The sequence below is a fragment of the Grampus griseus genome (genome assembly GCF_964374135.1).
Source record: "Grampus griseus genome assembly, chromosome: 1".
Classification (NCBI taxonomy): domain Eukaryota; kingdom Metazoa; phylum Chordata; class Mammalia; order Artiodactyla; family Delphinidae; genus Grampus; species Grampus griseus.
Window position 1 is genome coordinate 161394008 of NC_139017.1, and position 22763 is coordinate 161416770.

Genomic DNA, 22763 nt, shown 5'->3' on the forward strand with positions numbered 1-22763 from the left:
GTTCATTTTAAAATGGTTAATTGTATGTCACGTGTATTTAACCTCGGTTTAAAGAAGAGTTTACTTAGATTGGAGGTGTCTGGCTGGGCTTCGAGCCCTTTAAGAGTCACAAGGGGGAGAGGCGGACCTGTAAGAAGACGTGAAGTAGCGCTTGCGCAGAAGAGTCACATGGTGGCTGGGCCGGGGAAATGGCGGCTCCAGGAGAGAGCGGGGCTTCGGGTGGCGGCGGTAGCACGGAGGAGGCATTTATGACCTTCTACAGTGAGGTGAACACAGAGTGAGGGATGGCGGCAACGGGGCGACCCCGCTGGAGCTATGCTCCCAGCCGGCGAAGGCAGTGGTCCTTCTGGCGTGGATCGTTGGGCAGCTCCTCCTCTCTGGCCTTTGGGGCGGTGGGGGCTTCGGGAGTGTGTGTGCATTTCTTCTTAATATTGCGGCGCGGAGATCCCCTGGACGACAGAAAGGGGCGGGGGTCCGGCGTCTGCGGGGAGGCGGCGATCTTGGCCAACCAAGTGCTTGGGCGCGCGCAGAGTTCCCCAGGTCCGCGTAGTCGGGGGCTGGCAGCGGCTGGGAGGCTGGGCCTTCCTGGGGGCGACTTAACCGGGTTGGCCCCCGTTTTTATTCTCAACGGAAGCACTCTCTACTCTTAGTTATCTGTAGTGAGTTTTCCTGGTAGTTATTTCTGCCATTAGCGAACGCTAGGCACTGTGCATTTTGCCGTGTAGGCGTTATCTCCCTTTTACAGATGACAAACCTGAGGTTTAGGGAGGTGAAATAATTTGTGCTGGGTCTTAGAGCAGATGACAGCTCGGTGTCATGTTGGGAGGGAGTGAGTTTGGTGTGAGCCTCGTTTACTATCACATCTCCAGCGCGTAGAACGTAGTAGTTGCTTAATAAATATTTGTTGAGTAAACGAATGCATGAATAAATGAAGAAAAGAATGGCTTTTGGAGTCAGAGGACCTCGGATTGGATTCGTGCAAGGCAGTTAACGTGACTGTGACAGAATTCTTTCAAGCCATTGATTTTGCAATCCTCAATTTCCACATTTGTAGAACGAAAGTTAATATTAAAACAAGAGTTTTAATGAGGGTTAAAGGGTTTAATGTATAAGAAAGTTTCATGAAATATAAAGCAGAAGCATCTTTGTAAGAGTTAAAATAAGGCTGAAAGTGGACCTCTTTAGGTTGGCATGGATTTGAGGAATGGAGTTGCTCCCCACCTGGCTGTGAGTTACTGAGAGTAAAGCACCATGTCACATTTCATCTTTTATCTCTGGTAGTTGTAACAGGGCTTGTTACATAGTGGTTTCTCCAAAATATTAAGTTTAAAAACAAATTAATATGTCCATTTACAGTCTGCTTTCAGAATGTCTGATTCACTTGAAAGTGTTAATGCACTAGTACCAGTTTACTGGCTTCTCATGAGTACTCAGCAGTTATAGTGGAACTTGTTTTAATTACTCTTTCTTAGTTAAAAAAAAAAGCAATCCTGTTTTGTTTAATTTAATGAGAGAAAGTGTCTAAAGGAGGACCCTTTAATCATCATTAACTAATATTTATTGAGCACCTGATATGGTCTAGTGTATTGTTTACGTCCTGGAGAAATGGTAGTGAACAACAGAGAGAAAAGTCCTGTCTTCATAGAGCTTTCATTCTATTGAGAAGGATAAATAATGAATAGATGTACAATATACTGTCAGGTAGTGGTAAGTGCTATGAGGAAAAATGAGTGGGAAAAAGAGAGTGGGGGGAGGGGCGTGCTATTTTACAAAAGAGTGAAGAGGGAATATGCTGAAATGGATTAGCTTATTATGTTACTGAGATCCTTTCCAAATCCATTTTGGCCATAGAAATAAAGATGGTATATATAACATGCCAGAGATTCATTCCAACTAAAATTTCAGTTCTGACAGTGGCACCAAGGATGTTTTCCTGGGACTACCTGGTGCTTGTTCTCTTTAGCATTGTGTTCAGATCAGGGATTTTTCTAGCTATTAGAGTTAGAAAGGCGGAGTTATTTGCTCCCTCCCACACACTTTTTTAGTGCTGCTTTGGGTGTATATTTCAGTGTAATTGTATTTTTCCTTTCTTAAAAAGTTGTAAATTAATGTGAACATTGACAAGTACATCGTTCATCATTAGAGGGGAAGCTCTTTGAAGGCAGTGGCTGTGACTTATTTATTTTTGAATCTTCTTGCTGCCTTGCTCTGGCATCAAACTGTTGGGCTTAAAATTCTGGTTTATAAATTGAGTGATTGGGAAAAAATCTGGTTTACAGGTTGGCTGGTTACAAGTCAGTTGACCTAACTCTCAGTTTTCTTATCTGCGAAATGGGGATAATAGTGGTACTTACCATATAGGATTGTTGAGAGGAATAAACACCTGTAAAGTTTTTACATTATATTAAAATTCAGTAAATGGTAGCTGTTGTAATTATTTCTCAAAGTGTTTAGCAAAATACCTTGAACGTGTAGACACGCAAATAAATGTTTACTGAACATGTCTGTGAGTAACTTGTTAAGATGACAATTCAGAGCTCATTACTGAGCTTTACTAATGAGGTTTTTATCCCCTTTATTTTAGGTGAAACAAATAGAGAAGAGAGATTCAGTTCTAACGTCCAAAAATCAGATTGAAAGATTGACTCGTCCTGGTTCCTCCTACTTCAATTTGAACCCATTTGAGGTGAGGTATCTGATGTTGCTGTGGCCCTTGATAGGGAGCTTTACTGCAGGCAGGCTTACCTCGAAATACACACCTAATTTGTACTATGCATAGTTGGAGTTGAACTTGGGTGGTTTATTGTGAGCAGAGCTTGCTCTCATCTTTTAGTAACCCAAATATATATGGATTTATTTTCAAATGTGAAGGAATAGCTAGCCTTGGTAAATTTAGGGTCTTTGATTTAATTTGTTAGTTAAAACTTTTCTGTTTCACCACAATAAAAAAAACCTAACAACCCAAAAATGTTCACAAGATTATAGACAAGCAAATACAATTTTTAGCTTCCTTAGTTTTATAACTTTAAATATTTCCTGATTATAAAAGTAAATCATATTTCTAATAAAAATTAGAAATACAGAAAAAGCAAGAATAAAAATCATGTATAATCGTACCTAAGAAAACACCTGTTTATGCTCCAACTGTTTTTAGTTTTATTTAGAAACAAAGAGGGTCATGCAGTTCATGCTGTTTTATTTTATTTTATTTTTTAAAAATATAAATTATTTATTTATTTAAATTTTTGACTGTGTTGGGTCTTCATTGCTGCGCGTGGGCTTTCTCTAGTTGCAGTGAGTTGGGGCTACTCTTTTTTTTGGGGGGGGGAGCTTCTCTTGTTGTGGTGCACGGGCTCTAGATGTGCAGGCTTTAGTAGTTGTGGCTCACCGGCTCTAGAGTGCAGGCTCAGTAGTTGTGGCACACAGGCTTAGTTGCTCCGAGGCATGTGGGATCTTCCCAGACCAGGGCTCGAACTCCTGTTCCCTGAATTGGCAGGTGGATTCTAAACCACTGCACCACCCAGGAAGCCCCATGCTATTTTATTTTATTTATTTATTTTTTTGAATTTTATTTTATTTATTTATTTTTATACAGCAGGTTCTTATTAGTTATCTATTCCCATGCTATTTTAAATGCTGTATTGTTACTTAAACTATTTTTATACACTTTTTAAAGTCTCAATTATTATTTCAACAATTCCTTTATTGTACAATAATTAAACTACTTTCTAATTGTCACAATTATAAACAACTTTGAAACGAATGTTGTTACATCTTATAAAAAACACTTATTGAGCACTTATTAAAAAAACCCTTTTCTCCACTTCATTTTATTGTGGTAAAGTATGCATAATGTAAAATTAACCATTTGAACCATTTCTAGGCATACAGTTAAGTGGCATTAAGTACATTCACAGTGTTGTGCAATCATCATCCCTGTCCATTTCTAGAAGTTTTTCATCATTCCAAACTGAAACTTCAAACCCATAAAATAATAACTCTCCAGTCCTCCTACCCCCAACCCCTGGTAAGCTCTATTCTGCTTTTTGTCTATGAATGCCTATTCCAGGTGCCTAATATAATGTTTGTTTATGTCTGGCTTATTTCACTTAGTATACTATTTTCAAGATTCACCAATTGGGAGCTTCCCTGGTGGCGCAGTGGTTGAGAGTCCACCTGCCGATGCAGGGGACACGGGTTCGTGCCCCGGACCGGGAAGATCTCACATGCCACAGAGTGGCTGGGCCTGTGAGCCATGGCCGCTGAGCCTGCGCGTCCAGAGCCTGTGCTCCGCAACGGGAGAGGCCACAACAGTGAGAGGCCCGCGTACCACAAAAAAAAAAAAAGATTCACCAATTGTTTCTGTTTTTTTGAAGAATATTTTTCATTTTAAAACGATCTCAGATTTGCAGAAAGGTTGCAAGTAAGTTGTCAATATGACACCCCATCTCCCTGAAATACTTTAGTGTATCTTCCAACGAACAACATTCTCCTACTGAACCACAATATCACAATCAAAACCAGGAAATAAAGGTTTTTTTTTAGGAAATAAATGTTGATGCTTTTATTTTACTATGTGATCCTCAGACCCCATTCAAACTAGCTAATTGTTTCAATGATGTCCTTTATAGCAAAAGGATCCAGTGTGGAATCTCTGTTACATTTAGTTGTCATGTCTCATTAGTCTCCCTCAATCTGGAACAGTTCCTCAGTCTTTCCTTGACTTTCATGACCTTGGCATTTCTGAAGATTACAGGCCAGTTATTTTGTAGCATCTTTCTCAACTTGAGTTTGTTTGATGTTTCTTCACATTAGATTCAGTTTATGCAATGTTGACAGGAATAGCATAGAAGTGGTACTGCATTTTTCTCTTTGTAACCTGTAAAGTGGTACATGATTTTGATTTATCCTGTTATTAATGATATTACTTGATCACTTAAAGAGGTGCCTACTAGGTTTCTTCATGAAGTTAACTTTTTTCCCCTTTGTAATTGATAAGTATTTTATGAGGAGGTACTTTGAGAATGTGTGAATATACTGTCCTTATCAAAGTTTCAGTTTATTCATTTGTCAGTATAGACTTGGGTTTTCCTATTTTATTCAGTGGGTTATAATTTGATATTACTTATTTCGATGCTCAAATGTCCCAAATTTGACCAGTAGGTTACTTTTAAGCCTTTCCTGTCTTTTTGATATGTCTTCATCATTCTTTGATTACTAGGCACTCTTGTACTTTTCCTGACCCAGCCTGGAATTAACCATTTCTTTGAGGAGTTCTGATTCCTTTTAATGAAGAATGATATTTAGAAATCAAAATTTGGATGCTAGGTATACCCATTGCCATTGGGATGTCACTACTCCCAGACTCTATTGGTAGACAGAGCTAAGGAGTGTGTGTGTGTGTACATACACATACACGTATTACATAGAAGTTCAATCCAACATCACAGGGTTTATTCTAGGGTTTTTTTCCTTTCCATGTTCATAGTTCCCTTCTCTGAGAAATCTGGCTCCCACTGTCTTTAATATATATATTTACTTAATTGATCCTCCTGTATGACTCTGATCTCGATCTCCCATTGCCATTCCTTCCCTCATGTGAATGACCTCCTCACCCTGCTTCACTCTGACACCAACACCAGGTTGCCTCACTGTGCAAAAACCTTTCTCCCCACACCTGAACTCTAAACTCCAATGCCAGGTCACCCTTTGGTGTGGGTATGTTTCTCACCTGGCTCTGCCTCCCTGTGCCTGCCCTCCACCCCCAAGAGCTCTCTTCGTCCCTCTTGGGCTCCAGCATCCTCCCCACCAAGCAGGCATGCTTCCTTCCTACCCTGCTCTGGTTTTGACACCCTGTGTCAGGCTACCTTCCTCTGGGAACACCCTCCTCATCTTTATTGGGTTCTGACTCCACACTCCAGGTCCCCCCCTGCATGGAGGTCCTCTTCACTCTGCTCATGTTCAACTGTCTGTGCCAGTTGTACTTGGGCTCCTACCCCTCAAGTTGGGCTGCCCTGTTATATTGGACGCTCTCCTACATGGGCACCCACCTCACCAGGCACAGGCTTCCACACCCCATGCTAGGCTTGGGCTTTGTGGAGATGTCCTTGCTTGGGCTCCTGCACCGTGTGCCCTCCCATATTGACAGTCTCACTCTGCTTAGGTTCTAACACCCTATGGCAGGCCACCTGTCCATGGAGGTGCCCTCCTCAACCCACTTTGGCACTCTTATGTCAAGTTACCCCTCTGTGGATGCTCTTCTTACCCTGTTGGGGCTCCAGCACCACATGACTAGCCGACACTCCTTGTGTGGTTACTGTCTTCTTTGTCCCAGATGGTCTCTGACACTCTGCTCTGGGCCATCTTGACTCCTCACCCAAAGTAGATGTCTACTTCGCCTGGCCCCACTTAACATATTTGAAAGGGAAGAGGAAGACGAAAAGCTTAAAGAGTATTTAGATATGATTTTGGGGAGGGCGTAGGGGGACATAATATGTTTGAAAGGTGATAAAGAATTTGATGGTATGTCCTTTCTGTTTAGTCATATATATATATTTTTTTTAATTTTTATTTATTTGGTTGCACTGGGTCTGTAGTTGAGGCACGCGGGCTCCTTAGTTGTGGCATGCAAACTCTTAGTTACAGCATGCATATGGGATCTAGTTCCCAGACCAGGGATCGAACCCTGGCCCCCTGCATTGGGAGCATGGAGTCTTATCCACTGCACCACCAGGGAAGTCCCTAGTCATATTTTTAAATTGAGATAGTATGTACTGTGAAAAGGGGACACATGATCATATAACTTACCCGTTTATTTAAGATAATTAGTGTTTCCTGTGGAGATCTGTTGATGAGGAGTAACAGATTGTTGGGACCAGTATGAATGCTAGGATTTTACTGTCCTACCAGTTAATGTGGTCTGGAACTTACTGTCCCATAGCTCCTGTCCTGATTATAGGAAGTGTGTTTGTTTTTAAATTTTATTTATTTTTTTCACCTCATGGCATGTGGGGTCTTAGTTCCCTGACCAGGCATTGAACCTGGGTGGTTGGCAGTGAGAGCTCGGAGTTCTAACCACTGGACCACCAGGGAATTTCCCGGAAGTGTGTTTGAATGTGTAAAGAATATGGTAAGGTTGACAAACTTGGGGAGGTGCCACATTGTGTTTGAGTGAGCAGGACTCCATCCATGACTGTCCGTTAGAACTTTTGTCTTTTCTCTTTCATACAGATCTGCTGGCCACTTTATAGGATGGGTGTCATTGTCTTTTTTTTAATTGAAGTATAGTTGGTATGCAATGTTGTGCTAGTTTCAGGTGTACAGCAAAGTGATTCAGTTATACTATATATACGTGTGTGTGTGTGTATTCTTTTTCAGATTCTTTTCCATTATAGGTTATTACAAGATATTGAATATAGTTCCTTGTGCCATATAGTAGGTACTTGTTGTTTATCTGTTTTATATATGGTAGTGTGTATCTGTTAATCCCAAACTCCTAATTTAGCCCCAAGCCCCCGCCAGTTGTCTTCTTACAAAGTTGGTTTTTGACCCTAAGTCAGGATTAGGTGTTCCTAGCAATTTAGGAAATAAGTAACTTCTGTTTTTTCATGCAACAACTACTGAGACATCTAAATGAATCAGGCTTTTCTCCAGAGGTAAGCAGACTGGTTTTTTCCTACTAAGGAGAAGTGATGCAGTAATAGCTGTCCTCTTGGCTATAAATTGAAATGCGAGTAGTTGTCCTATATACCATCTTCCTGAGCAGCAGATAGAAAAGGGACTCTGATGGGTCTTACTACAGGAATCCTAATCCAGGGGGCATTTTCCCCCGCTTCCTGCCATCACTGCACTATTTGGATGCATTTCTAACCTTCAGCCATTTTCTAAACATCTTTCTTATGCATTCTACAATTGTTCTTAGGTTAAGGGCCCTCCCCTACTTCCTTCCATAAGCTTAGATGAACCTGTGCGCCTGCTCAGCCCTGCCTTTTTCGTATTGCTTTTTTCTGTTTAACTTTATTTTTTATAAAGATTTTATTTATTTATTTATTTTATTTATTTTTGCGGCAGGTGGGATGCGGCGCGAAGGCTTCTCTCTAGTTGTGGAGTGCAGGTTTTCTCTCTCTAGTTGTGGCGCGCAGGCTCCAGGGCACGTGGGCTCTGTAGTTTGCGGCACACGGGCTCTAGTTGAGGTGCGCGAGCTCAGTAGTTGTGGCGCGTGGGCTTAGTTGCCCTGCAGCATGTGGGATCTTATTTCCCTGACCTGGGATCGAACCTGTGTCCCCTGCATTGTAAGGTGGATCCTTTACCACTGGACCACCAGGGAAGTCCTTCTATTTAACTTTAAAGCCCCAGAAGGCAGCACCACAGACTTCGTTTTCTGTTTATCTTGTTTAGCACGTTGGAAAGAAAGGTGTTTATCTCACAGGATTCTGGAACTTGCACATTATTAACAGGTCAGAGAGTTCAGATGTGACCCAAGACTGGATTCCTCTTTCAAGCAGAAGATCCTAAAGGAGACTCTGGCGGTTTATTTGAGTTCAGGAACTTATATAAATGCCACAGTCAAGCGTTTTTGTTTCTGTGTGATGACTTATTAACTCTCTGAGGTCCAAGACCGTGGATTTTTCTTTGCAGTATCCCCAAAGCCTGAGACACAGTGAGAGTTCAGAAAAATCTTCCAAGAATCTGAACAGACCTGTGAGCTTCCTTAGAGCCATATTGGTTATATGGTATTTATCATTTTGGTAAGAATTATTTGTGACTTGTCTGTCCTTTCCCTTGTGGACCTTAAATTCTATGAGGACAGTAGTGAGCGCAGGATCTAGCAATCCCAGGTGCTCCATAAGTTTGTACTGAATGTATAAAACTGGCTTCAAAGGGGTTTGGGCTGCAGGTATAGGCCCATTGTCTTCACTGTGTTTCATGGCCACACATGGCACCTCCAACTCTTAACGATAGAAGAGGAGTCGGATTAGCTAGCTTTGAAGGCACTCAGTGAATATATGTTGCTAGTGATCAGTACACATACGATATGACCCTTGGAAAAATAACTTTTGTTGTGTGTGTGTTTGTGTATATTTATACATACCCTCTTCATTTTTGCCAAATCATCTGAAAGTGAGCTGCAGACATTGATGCTTCATGCCTAAGTACTTTAGCATGCATCTCCTCAAAACAAGAACACATTTCCACATAACCACAACGCCATTGCCACACCTAGGAAAAACCACATTACTGCAGTTCAGCAACGTCATCTGGCATAAAGTCCACACTCGAATGACTCCAATTGTCCTAAAAAAAATCTCAATTATAGCTATTTTATTTTTTAACCTGGGAACCAGTCAAGGTTTATGAATTACATTTGGCATGATTAGTTCTAGGCTATAGCTTTATTGAGGCTTTTTTTTGTGTGTGAAGGTGGGATGATTTCCATCCTTTCACATTCATTTTGAATACCTTGTTGGGTTTGTTGGACTTCGGTTTGCTCTAGTACATTCCTTTTCCCCAGAACCAAGGAAAGGTAGGGTTCTCCTCTGAATATTTGTGTGTGTACAGTTACCTCCCTTTGTCTGTAAATCGTAATGTGGCTGCATTTTTCCTTTTGAGTGACTTTTCCCCGGTTCCTTTCTCCCTTGGGAAGGTATGATGGGGCGCACTCACTCTTGAAAGTCTTTGTTTTAATGTTCTTCCTTTTCCCTCACCCCAGTTGTATGCCTGGCATTTGAGAATGGGTATGCTCTTGTAGTAACCTTCAAAAGTCTATTGAATGCAGGGGTGATTCAGCTTCATTGCCTACCAATAACTGCGGCTGTAGGTGGGCTGTTTGAATGTGTTGAAAGCTTGCTATAAATCTTGACATTGTTTGTGGTCAAGTTTTTCTAAGACTCTAAACATCTGACTAAGCTTGGCAGATTACTTTTCAGTTTTAATTTCTCTGGTATGTAGTTTTCTTTTTTTTTTATAAATTTATTTTATTTTTGGCTGCGTTGGGTCTTTGTTGCTGCGCACGGGCTTTCTCTAGTTGTGGCAAGTGGGGGCTACTCTTTGTTGCAGTGCGCGGGTTTCTCATTGCGGTGGCTTCTCGTTGCGGAGCACAGGCTCTAGGGGCATGGGCTTCAGTAGTTGTGGCATGCAGCTCAGTAGTTCTGGCTTGCGGGTTTTAGAGCACAGGCTCAGCAGTTGTGGCGCACGGGCTTAGTTGCTCCGCGGCATGTGGGATCTTCCCGGACCAGGGTTCGAACCCATGTCCCCTGCACTGGCAGGCGTATTCTTAACCACTGTGCCACCAGGGAAGCCCCTGGTATGTATTTTTCAAGATTTCTTACTTTTTTTTTTTTTCCTCTTTGCCCCCTTTAATAACTGATCATCAGTTCTATTAACTTCAAGTGCACTTATTTCGGACCTCTGTCATCATTTCTTACCAGTGCATCTCCAACTGTAATATGATTGAGATCACCTGGGGATCTTGTTGAAATGTTGATTCTGATTCAGTCACACTGAAGTGGGGCCTGCTCTTCTGAATTTCTAACAGACCTTCTTACCCTCTGCCTTTCAGCACCTTCTTCACACCTTGAATACTAAGTACATAAATGTTAGGTGCTATGTTGAATCCATGGACTACACTATGAAATCCTCTGGTTTAATTGTATGTCTTATAATAAAGCCTTCTTTGAAAAACTCTTATTATATGGTAATTTAAAAAAATGTTTCCCCTGCTTATTTACCTTTGCATTTCCAGTGTATAGCAGCATGTTCAGCAGGTAGTAGCTGCTATGTAAATGTTTGAATGAATGTGTGTTTTTGTGGTGAGGGAATCAGAATCCTTGATGACGAATGTCAACACCAGGATACCCAGGTTGGAGAAGAATGATAAAACTTATCTTTAAAACAGTGTTGCTCAAAAAATACAGACTTTGCTGTCATTTGACCGAACCCAATTCTACTAAGTTCTACTGAGCTGGAATCAGACTTTCCTGGAGTGAACCCCTGGCATGGCTCTCAGATTTCCACTCTGGGTTGAGAACTGTTGAGCCATGTAAATTATAACGTCGAGCCACGTGGACATTTCTCGATTGAGATGAAAATCAGCTGTGGGGGGGCTTTATTTGAAGATCTACAGTTCTCCCTCATTAAAAAAAAAAAAAAGTCAGGTAGCCAGCCTAATTATTTCCATGTTGAGTTGCTGTACTTTCTCCACATTTGCAAAGGTAAGTAGAGGGTGGGTGCTTTTCTTAATGAATGAAGGAGAAAGGCAACATTTTTCTCATGGTCTGTAAACATGTCCCTAGGTGTAGGGTAATTTATTATTTTTCTGATGGAGTGAAAGAAACCACTGAATTAATTTGAGAACTCTGAAACACTATAGCTATTATTCTGTTATTGGTTTACTCATTTATATTTCTTGAACATTTTTTAGAACTGTATGTCAGGTACTGTTATAGAATGCTGAGTACCGTTCTAGATGCTGATTATAAAATGTATAATTATTGGGCATCTCTTAAATCTATAAATTCTTTTACTCTCTTTTACAGTTTTGATTTTGTTGTTGTTTGTTTGTTTTGCGGTACGTGGGCCTCTCACTGTTGTGGCCTCTCCCGTTGCGGAGCACAGGCTCCGGACGCGCAGGCTCAGCGGCCATGGCTCACGGGCCCAGCCGCTCCGCGGCATGTGGGATCCTCCCGGACCCGGGCACAAACCCATGTCCCCTGCAACGGCAGGTGGACTCTCAACCACTGCGCCACCAGGGAAGCCCTACAGTTTTGATTTTGATTCTTCCAGGTTCTTCAGATAGATCCTGAAGTGACAGATGAAGAAATAAAAAAGAGGTTTCGGCAGGTATGATACTATATTCCTGTAATAGGTGGAGTTTGAACCTTTTAAAAATGTATTGAGTGCATGATTCTCTTAGGACTTGAGGGTTATTATCAGGGCATTCTATTATGACTTTTGGGCCAAAATTTAATCTTTTTTTTTTTTTAAGGCTATGTAACTCTGAAAAAAATCTTACAGTGACATACAAATCTTAAATAATTTAATGACCATAGCTTACCTGTGAATAGGATGAATTTTACATCCAAATAGAATCTCTCCAGTTCCTTAATTAAGAGAGAGAAGTACAAGTTAGAGTAGTAGAGCTTACATGGAGTCATACTTATCAAATCCCCTGGCTTCTAGGAGATTCATAACAGTGTTTTATTTTTAAGTTCATTTAACAGTGTTAAATGATTTTATTTTTAAAGTTCTATTCCTCAATAATTTTATCTTTTGCAAACTTATGTGAATACTCAAGATACTTGGTTTAATATAGAGTGCTTTCAGAAAGTTCTCTGGGAAAGGAGATCCACAACCTCTGATTCTTGCCCATTCTAATATTTAATAACTCAAGCTGCAGAGTTTTATAGTAGCCTTTTAAAACACCCTTCCAGTTTTGACAGCTGAGTAACCCCCCAGCCTTTTCTTCTATGAGTTGAATAATCATACTCCCTGTAATGTCTTTGCAAATTGGATTTTCTGTATATTTCATGTCTTTTTTTTTAACTTTCCTCAACTTATATCTTTTATATACTTCATATTTTAATAGGGCCTGACCAGTGCTCAATATAATTCTCAGCTCCTGCATGACAGAATTGTTAATATCCAGTGTTATGCTTGCTTTTTCAATAGTCATTGCCTCCACATTGCTGACTCATGATCATCTTCTGATCTACTGTTAAGCCATGGTGTTTTTATCTTTGCCTACTCAGTCATTTCCCATTATATAACTTCATAGCTTTTTTGCTTCCTGACTTCTTCTCTGCACTTATATTCAGCTTTTTCCCCTTCTTCTAAAATTTCAAGTTTTCTAATGTAATGCATTAGAAGTCTTTCCCAATTCAATAAGCAGTCATTCAAATTCATAGTCAAAACTTTTAGACTATTTATGTAGCTATATGAAGAACTCAATAAGAGTTCTTATTTAGTCATTAATAGAGCCTAATAGTTAAGAGTGTGGGTGCTGGAGCTGTATGACTCGAGTTTCTGTCTTGGCTGTACCTCTTACAAGCAGTGTGAGCTCTGGCAAGTTACTTTCAACCTTCCTGTGCCCTGTTACCTCATTTGTAAAATGCATGTAATGATGGTGGCTGCCCCTGGGGTTTTTATAAGGATTTGAAGGAGGCAACACACCTAAAGCACTTAGAGTAGGTCTTGGCCTATGGTATGTCCTCTTCATGTGCTAGCTGTTGCCATTGTGTGTTAGTATGCTAAGTTCTTTACTCATTATCTCATTTCATCCTTACAACAACCCAGTGAGATACAGGTATACAGTATTGTCCCACTTAGAGAGGAGGAAACTGAGGCGGAGATAGATCAAGTGAATTGCTCAAGGTCTCACAGCTAGCAGGTGATTGAAGTTGAAATTGGAGCCCAGGATTTTGGCTCCAGTAATGCTGGATTTAGCAGTAGATCCCTACTTGATGTCATCCCCGAGGACGGTCCCTCTGTTCAGACTGTTTCTGTCTGTCGGTGACAGTAGGTCAGTGGTTCTTAACCCTGGCTGTCGGTGACGGTAGGTCAGTGGTCCTTAACCCTGGCTGTCGGTGACAGTAGGTCAGTGGTCCTTAACCCTGGCTGTCTGAAAGGATCACCTATGGAGGTTTTTGCTTAACTTTTTGTTATAAGAAATTTTTGTTATATTTTAAAAAGAAAGAATAAAACAATGAAAGCCCATATATTCACCATCTATATGCAACAGTTCCCTTCGTTAACTATATATGTATTTTTGGCAGAACTGTAAATTACAGACACTATGATACTTCACCCCTAAGTACTTAAGCAGTTATCCCACCAAAGTAAAAAAAGGACATATTCTTGCAAAACTACTTGTCACACCTAACAAATTAACACCAATTCCTTACCATCATCTGATATCCAGTCTAGTAGAGGTTTGAAAAGTACAGATGCCAGAGACTGATTCAGAAGGTCTCAGGCTGGAAAGTAGACCTCTGTATTCCTAAAAATCTGCACAGGGTTGGAACGCAGCCAGAACTGAGAGCCACTGCTCGATATTAGAAGTTCTTTTAGGAAAGAGGTGATATCTCAGACCTGTTTAATCCTCTCTAGTGCTCCATGTAAGAAACATAAAAGGAACTTGGTACTTTTTGTTCTTTCCTTCCCCCTCCCAAATTATCACAACATCTTCATAATGCTAGGCTTACATTTGTTCTCAAATAAATGTTTTCCATCTGTGCAGTTACCTATTGGTACTTGAATTTTATTAAGGACTAACACTTCTGGGCATTTTATGATATTTATTAATTTTTTAAAAATGCTTCTGGCTGGCAGTTTTTGCCCTAATAAGAGCTTTTGGTTGTAAAGAGGCACAGTGCAGGCGAAGAGTTACTAAACGTCCCTCTTATTGACAAAGCTTATCTTCTCTTATTATAGTTATCCATATTGGTGCATCCTGACAAAAATCAAGATGATGCTGACAGAGCACAAAAGGCTTTTGAAGGTATTTGTATATTTACCTGCTTCTGAGTAACATATTGTCAGTGCTCGGGACTAACTGTTCCTAGTCCTGGATCAAGAAAAGAATGTTACAGTTTTGTCTTCTGGTCATGAAGAAGCTGTGGTTTTCAGTAGAACGGTTGTCATTCAAAGCAGAATGTTGCTGTTTAGAAATAGACCTTAACTTTGGTTTGTTAAAACTTTTATGTGCCAACAAAGATTGTTACTGCATAGGATCATTTTTTTTCCTTTGAACATAAAAAATAATTGGAAGAATTTGATCACTGAGTTAAATCTAGATGTGGTGTATTTAACCTTGAGCATATATTTAATTTTTTTCCAAGGCTCTCAAGGAAAATCATTGCTGTAGTTGTATGTTTTTAAAGTAGTTTAACAACGGTAAATGATTTAACAAAGTAGGGAATGCTTTTAGACGGCACAAGTCCATTTACACTGCCTGAGTATAGTTCAGACTTTGAGAGGGTGTTTGCAGAAACAGTTAATTTCAATGTTTTGCATTAGCTGTGGACAAAGCTTACAAGTTGCTACTGGATCAGGAACAAAAGAAGAGGGCCCTGGATGTAATTCAGGCAGGAAAAGAATACGTGGAACACACCGTAAGTATTTATAGTGCTGCTGTGTTTACAGGAAGTATTAGTAAGCCTTGGGCGCCTTGCCTTGTAGGAGGGTAAATGTTAACATTAACATAGCAATGCCTGACTGGCCTGATGGGCCTGATTGCTCCTGTGGTCTCCACCACTTTGCTGTGGTGGTGAACAGTGCGTGCCTGAATCTGGCATTCACTCCTAGAGCTCAGGATAAGTGGCCAGGACGCTGCTCCTACCTCTTTCCCTAGCAGTCCCTTGTTGTGGAAAGAGGGTTTTTCTTGCTCTCTCATCGCAGTACCCCATTCTGAAAGTGGAACAGTGGAGCAGCCGTGGTGCTGCTTGACCCTGGACTTTTATGCTTGTCTCTGTGAAAGGGTTGAAACGAGGGCTTGAGAAAGGCTGGCAAGGGGATATGAGTAAATATTTAAAAAAAAAAATAGAACGAGATACATGTCTATATTAATAATAGGGTTGGGAAGGACTCAATTGAAATAAATTCAGTTTTAGCTGTCTTTATTTTTTTCCATTACCTAAATCTCCCGAGTGGTGGGAAATGTTAAGATAGCTTCCTTGAGGTAAGAAAGGTCTTTGTTGTATTTTTTTACTTGCTAGGGCAAGAATCTTGAGGCTGTTCTTTAAGAGCAGTTTCAATTGGGAGTGAATATGGATGTGACCTTTTCTTTGAAGAGCTTTGGAATCTGTAACAACTATATAACCAATAATAGTAACGAGGCCAATTTAGATGAGGGACATGAGTAAAAAGAAGAGACAGACTGCCATAACTGTGTCTTACTGGTCATGTGTTGGAATTTGAGGGCCAAATTCCGGTAGAAACCAGAAAAGAACCTGACAATTTGTCCCTGAATTATTGTGATAGTTACCCTTCCTCTGTATTTTACCTGTAAAGGAGCCACCCTCAGGCTTTCTGACCACAGGGTGGCAGTAGGGCCTTTTTGAGCTTGGAAGGCACTTGGCTTTTTGCCGGACTGAATGGTAATTTAATGGAGTAATGTCATTCTTTTGTGAATGGATATATTTATTTTTGGGGGGAATCTCAATGGTGGCCAAAGTGATGAAAACATCAGTTAATGTGTTGTGAAGATCGTTGGTTTAAGGAGGTTTCACTGAAAAGTATCCAGAATGCCGTTGCAGAAATGCCAGAAAACAATCATATTGGATGCTGCAAATTCTGTAGCTCCTTTAAAACTTGACAAATGTACTTTTTTTTTTTTTTGCTATAAACACATAACCACAAGCCATGAAAGATAAATGCATAATCTGTTCAATGTATCAGAGGCTCTTTGGATCTGGCCTAGGATCTGATAAGTTGGGGACAACTCCCCAGCCGGTCCCCTTGTGTTGGATTTTAGATGAGGTTAGAGAAAGGACCCCTGGTTCCTAGTGTTCTTTGATTGCGTTGCTGTTTTGGAGGGGAGGGGAGTGGCTCATCTTTTCTCAATGCAAACTTTTTGTTATACCTGTAGAAAAATGCACATATTCTATGTGTGCAGCTTAATGGATATTCTCAAAGTATGAGCGCTCATTTTTTGATGGAAAAAAATTCTTTTTAGGTGAAAGAGCGAAAAAAGCAATTAAAGAAGGAAGGAAAGCCTACAAATGTGGAGGAGGATGATCCTGAGCTGGTAAGTTAAATATGGGAAAAACCACCTCATCTCGTGTGAATGGGTTCACTGATTGGTGGCTTAAAGAGAGGGAAGCTTAAGGAATGTTGCATACGTGCTAGAAACATTTTCACTTAAAATATTAAAATGTATATTCATTCTCCTTTTTGAAAAATCCACCTTTTTTTGGACATAGGGCTATGGCCTTTCCTTTGAGGGTTTGTCTGCTCATTGGAGTTCGCAGTAGACTTTATTTTATAAAACACACAGAGCATTATCCGTAGTTTCTGCTTTTAATTTCTTTTGAAGAACATTGAAAACTTAGGTACCTGTGAAGCAGAGCAAGAGCAGAATCCTAGATTGTTTTTTCAGTCTTTTCCAGATGTCTCACCTGTACCTAATTCCACAGCGGTTATTTTTAGGGACCTGTGTTTGACTCTTTCTAAAGCATTCCACTTAGTTTTAAAAGAACCAACAAGCATTTATTTTTATAACCACACTCATCAATTTCTGTGATGTTTAAATCACATAAGTACAGTAGTAATTGCAACTGGGATAGACAGCTTTGGGAGCAACCACAAATGACTCTTGGTAAACAGCTGTCTACAGCCATGGGTACCCATTGTGCTGCAGGTAATAATGTGCTTCCAGGGAAATGGCAAGCATCTGTTTTTTTTTTTTTTAATTTTTATTTGGTTGCGCCAGGTCTTAGTTGCGGCTTGCGGCCCCCTTAGTTGTGGCATGCAAACTCTTAGTTGTGGCATGCATGTGGGATCTAGTTCCCTGACCAGGGATTGAACCTGGGCCCCCTGCGTTGGGAGTGCAGATTTTAACCACTGCACCACCAGGGAAGTCCCCGAGCATCTGTTAATCCTGTGGGTTCTTCAGTGGAGATTGGTTAAGAGAGAGATTCTATTTATGTATTTGTGTCTGATTGCCTCACTGGCCTGAAAAATTTTAAGTCCTCTTAATCTTGCCTCAAGTTAGGTCAGTAAATAACTTAATCCCCATGCTTATTTTAAAAGATTTATAGAGGAGCAGCTGTCTTACTGCTGCTGGAAACTGCTCACTGGAAACTTCCTATCAGCTTCTTCCATCAGTGATTTTACTAACAGCAGCTGGTCCCCTCTTTGTTTGGTGACACTGCTTGAGAACTGTTAGGCCATCTTTTCCACTAGCCACTTGTTTGGGGTTTACTCCATTCCAGTATTGTAGTTTTTTTTTCTTCTCAGCCTTACTTTCCCTTCCCTTTAATTATCCTTTTTAGTCTTTTCTGAAGACCCTCTTATAAATATTCCTTGCTCCTCCTAAGTTGTTAAGAACCTTAACTTTTTTTAGTTGTCTTTTTTTCCTGCTTATAAAGGAACACATGCTAATGCTAGAAAATTTGGAAAAAGCAGAAAAATATAAAAAATTAAAATCACCAGAAACTGTTCATCCAGGAGCTTTTAAAAATATTGAAATATTCATTACAGATTCCTTCATCTCTTTGATGTTTGTCCTCATTAGGGGCTGGAGTTTGTCAGCATTGCTTTCATTGAGCAGTGCCTGGGAGGTAACAGTATTAAAGAGAAGTGACATTAATCTGGGGATTCCTTTACTTCCCCTTTTTTCATATGTCACTCTTGCTCCATTGTCTCTGATTTTCGGATATAAATCGTATGAAATCTGCATGATGGGTTATTTTTTATATTTCTTTGTATATTTAAAATATATTTGGGGGAAAAAGTTTTAAAAATAAGAGTTTTGTTTTCTATCTAATGCTGTGTTACCTGTTTCTGCCAACGTAAGAGTCAGAATATAAGCTCAGCTGCATACAACTGAGACCCCAGATGACAGTGGTTTGAACAAGTCAGTGACTTTTTTCTCTCCTGTGTAGTAAGTCTTTGGGAAAATGGCTGCTGGACTGCGTGTCACTCAAGGACTCAGTGTCCTCCTTTCTGTGGCTCTGCCAACAAGTGTGTTGCCTCCATTCTCACAGTCCGGGATGTGTCATCACCTCACCCATGTACAAACAGCAGGATAGAGGAATAGGGCGGGAGGGATAAGTGTGCTTCCTCTAAGAACACTCCAGAAAGTTGCTACATCACTTTTCCTTATAGCTCATTAGCTAACACAAGTTACATGGCCACGCCTAGCTACAGAGAAGCCTGAGAAATACAAGCTTTTGCGCTGGGTGGCCATGTGCTTTAAGATAAGGGAGTGTACAAGAAGGTAGAACACGTCATGGGGCGAGGATAGGGGACAACTAGTATCTCTGCCACAGTTGGGAGACTCCTGAGACTAGTCTGATAGCACCTGCATATCTCCAGTACCTCTCTTGGTGCCTAGCTCAGAGTAATTATAAAATATGCGTGAAAAGAAAGAATGAAAGTTATTTTTGGAAGTTCTTTGGAAGAAAGGACCCTCCAAAATTTCAATGGTTGTGATAAGTGGGTAAAATTTTTTTTTCTCTTAATTGGTGCTTTTTACCAGAGCAAGGCTTCTCTGTATCATCTGAATGGTGAAAGTGGAAAGAGCTCATAGGAGGATGTGTTATTTATCTCCCAGGAGAGAGCCAGCATCCTGAAGTGGTTCTCTCTGGAGAGTCTTTTTTCCTTGCTGGTCTAATCTGCTTTTGTCCTGGGCTCCATCTAAAAATATTTGATTCAAATTGCTGGTAAAATATTTACTTTGTTTTCTTCTTAATTTTTTTGTAGTTCAAACAAGCAGTATACAAACAGACCATGAAACTCTTTGCTGAGCTGGAAATTAAAAGGAAAGAGAGAGAAGCCAAAGAGATGCATGAAAGGTATATATTAGTATATTCGTTTAAGCCATGTCTGAATACCTAGATTAACCAAGATGGTCTTCGGAGATTTTCCTGGTGAAGGAATTGTTACAGTACATCGTTTAAGAGACTGTCTAAAATAGTTATCTGAAACAGCCAAACTTTTGAATCACTAGGGTAAGGAATTCTCTCTGACTTTTGGGAAATACTGAATAGGCCTGTCCTTAGGGAGTTTATAATCAAGAGTGCTGTGTGTTTTCTTCCTGATTTCCTGGAGTGAAGTAGGCAGTTATTCAGGCCAGAGCCTTTTGTGTGACTAGTGGCTGCAGCTTTGGTGAGTTTGTAGTGTTGTACAGTGTAATCACTTACAATATATTTGTTGCCGGAAAGTATGATTTCCCTTTGCTCATCAGAAATCTTGGGTTAATTTAGTTGATGTATTTTGTATTGCTGATTGGTGTTTAGCAATAACTAGGTTTTGCTAGCTGGGGTTGTGTGAAATGGCCTTGTTTTAGGGTCGGGTTTTGTCCAGAGATCCTCTTGAACAAGAACCTCTGCTATTGTCATGGTCACTCTACTGAAGTAAGGGGGCCTGGGTTCTTGAGATGGCAGGGACTGGGCCTGGAACCTCCGATTATTGTTGGCTGGGCTTTGACGACCTTGTCTGTCTCTCTCTGTGACAGGGGTATCTGTATCTTGCCCCACAGTCTCATCTGCATGTTTTAGAATGACATTTGTGCAGTGCTTTGAGCCCTTTCCAGACAGCCGTCTTTGGAGAACTCTAGGGAATTGGTTTACCTTATACGCTTGCTTTTGTGGGGAAATGCCTAACTTGTATGGTTAACACAGTCTCCAGGTATCATGTAAATCCTATGGCCTGGTTTTCCTCCTAGGAAGCGACAAAGGGAAGAAGAGATTGAAGCTCAAGAAAAAGCCAAACGAGAAAGGGAGTGGCAGAAAAATTTTGAGGTAAGTTTCCAAGGTGGCCAGGGACTCTTATTCCAGAGTAAGAAAACTTCCCAGCATGGAAGCTTGATTCCTGGGCATTGCCAGGACTGACTGGGGTGGACGGTCGGGGAAATGGCTTATGTGGGGAAGAGCGGGGGCTTTGGGGACTGAGTCCTGGCTCAGCCACCTCTGCGCTCTGTAGCTTGGCAAGGGCATGATAGGCACAGCTGCAAGTGGGCTCAGGAACAGTGGTTGGCACCTCTAATTTAGGGGGTAAACGTGGAGTAGCACCCTATTTAGAGGTCTGTTAGTAGAAACCGAGGTTCTTGTGACCCCGGTGTCCTGCCTGCAGAGAGACTTAAGGCGTGATTCCTCTTTGACATCCTGGTTATATCCTTCAGGAGCTCAACCAGTTTCCTGAATTGAGCACCATTTGGTCTTATCTTCTGTAAGATTTAGGACTCAGGGTAAGGATTGGCTAACCAACGATGATGGCTTTGTTTCTGTCCCACTGAGTGAATGCACAGAGAGAAAATGAGTAGGCCCCTCGGTGAGGGGGAGGGATCCCAGTGGCCCTCCCAGCACAGCTGGCCGGGCATTGTGCTGGCCTCACGCCTCCATCCAGATTTTAAGGGGCAGAAGGAAGGGGCGGGGGAAAGAGCGGCTGTACTGCTGGCAAGCCAGATGGCTTTGAGAAAAGGATGCAACCTCTGAGCCCTGGTGTCTTCGTTTGTGAAATACCAGTGGCACGACACACCGCAGCTTTTTGTGAGGGTTAGAAAGAGCGTGCAGTAAGTGTCTAGCCCAGAGGCTCCCAGCAAACGAGGGCTTTGTTGTATTATTCGTCTCATCCTCCTTTCCAGCCTGTGGCTTATCTTGCCTTCTAGGGGTGGTATGACCCTTTCCTGGGCCCATGGAAGGGGCAGAAAAGCTCTTGCTCTGTTCTACTCTTGGATTATTCCAGAGGACTGGGCTGGGCCGAGCTGGGCTACAAGGGGGACGGCAGAGCAGGCCCTTCCTTTCCCTAACTGGTTTCCTCACCTCAAACCTCTTCTGTGCTTAGGAAAGTCGAGATGGTCGTGTGGACAGCTGGCGAAACTTCCAAGCAAATACAAAAGGAAAGAAAGAGAAGAAGAACAGGACCTTCCTGAGACCACCCAAAGTAAAAATGGAGCAGCGTGAGTGACCGCCTGGGGTCACAGCCACAGAACCTTCCCTCACCTGTCTCCCCTCCTGCTTTGAAGGACTCATTCTTTCCTCCCATTTTCACCCCAACATAGAGTAGTATTTGCTTTTTAGTCCATTTTGTTTTCAATACAATTTAATATCAATCAGAGTAATTCTTTTGTACATTGAAATGAGGGGCTCGGTTTAAAAAGAAACCTACCCCTACCCCTAGACCAACCGGGATCTGGAAGGTGCCACCATTGGTGCTGCCTTCTCTTCCCGCAGCCTGTAACTTAATGTTTTGTACTTCACTGAATTGTGATGGTTAGAAACCTCGTGTATAGTTTGTGGAAATCATCCAATTAAACATATTGCTTAAAATGGTGTTGCCATGACTTCAGAGACAAGCCTGGGCCACCTTAGGAAGCCCCTTTCCTTCAGTTGCTTGCTTCTGGGTGTGGCGTCTTTCGAAGCCCCAGATCAGATGGGAAGGCATTGGACACACAGAGCAGTCACTCGATGTCCTGACGTCCCGTGGTGTTTGGCATGTGCTTTCCCGTCTGACTGGCCAGTCCGTGTGGCATGAGGCTCCAAGCCACCCAAACCTGTTCACTTTCCAAAGAGCTAGCCATCCTCCCTGCAGTACCACTGTGTCCCAGCCTGTCTGCGTTTGTTAGTGGTAATATTCTGTATGTGTAATAAATTTTTATACCCGAACCACTGGTGTACTGTTGCTCAGGTAGTTTTCCACGGGTGAGTCCCTTGTCGGGCTTGGCCCATCCGCACAATGCTTTGGAGTTGCATGGACCTGGCTTCTGACCCCTTACTTGCTGAACCTTAATTTCTTCATCTGCAAATGGGAATATAGATCACTGGCAGCTTTCAGGGAGGATTAGGTACAGCATATGTAAGGTAACTACCATAGTGCTCAGTGGGTGTTGCCAGGATTATTTCTGTGCAAAATGAAAATACTGATTATTTTGAGGATTAAATGAAATAACGTATGGAAGCATCCTGCTTACGGTATATACTCCAGTGTCGTGCTGGCTGTGAGAGACAGGACCAGCCCTTGGGAGGGACATAAGGTGAAAACTAGAAAGGTGACACCTAAAATGTGAAGACAGGAGAAGCTGGGTGACTTGAAGCCAGACTTTTGCA

The 22763-nt window shown here is 41.5% G+C and overlaps 1 protein-coding gene across 1 annotated transcript; it reads left to right on the plus strand.

The window, feature by feature from the left end:
* Positions 1-149: 149 nt before the first annotated feature.
* DNAJC8 (DnaJ heat shock protein family (Hsp40) member C8) lies at positions 150-22315 on the plus strand. Its single transcript, XM_082657444.1, has 9 exons — positions 150-266; positions 2585-2686; positions 11782-11838; positions 14428-14494; positions 15013-15107; positions 16670-16741; positions 19420-19511; positions 20384-20459; positions 21502-22315. Exons 1-9 carry the CDS (start codon positions 189-191, stop codon positions 21622-21624), a joined length of 762 nt encoding a protein of 253 aa, XP_082513570.1. The 5' UTR covers positions 150-188; the 3' UTR covers positions 21625-22315.
* The last annotated feature ends 448 nt before the right edge of the window (positions 22316-22763 follow it).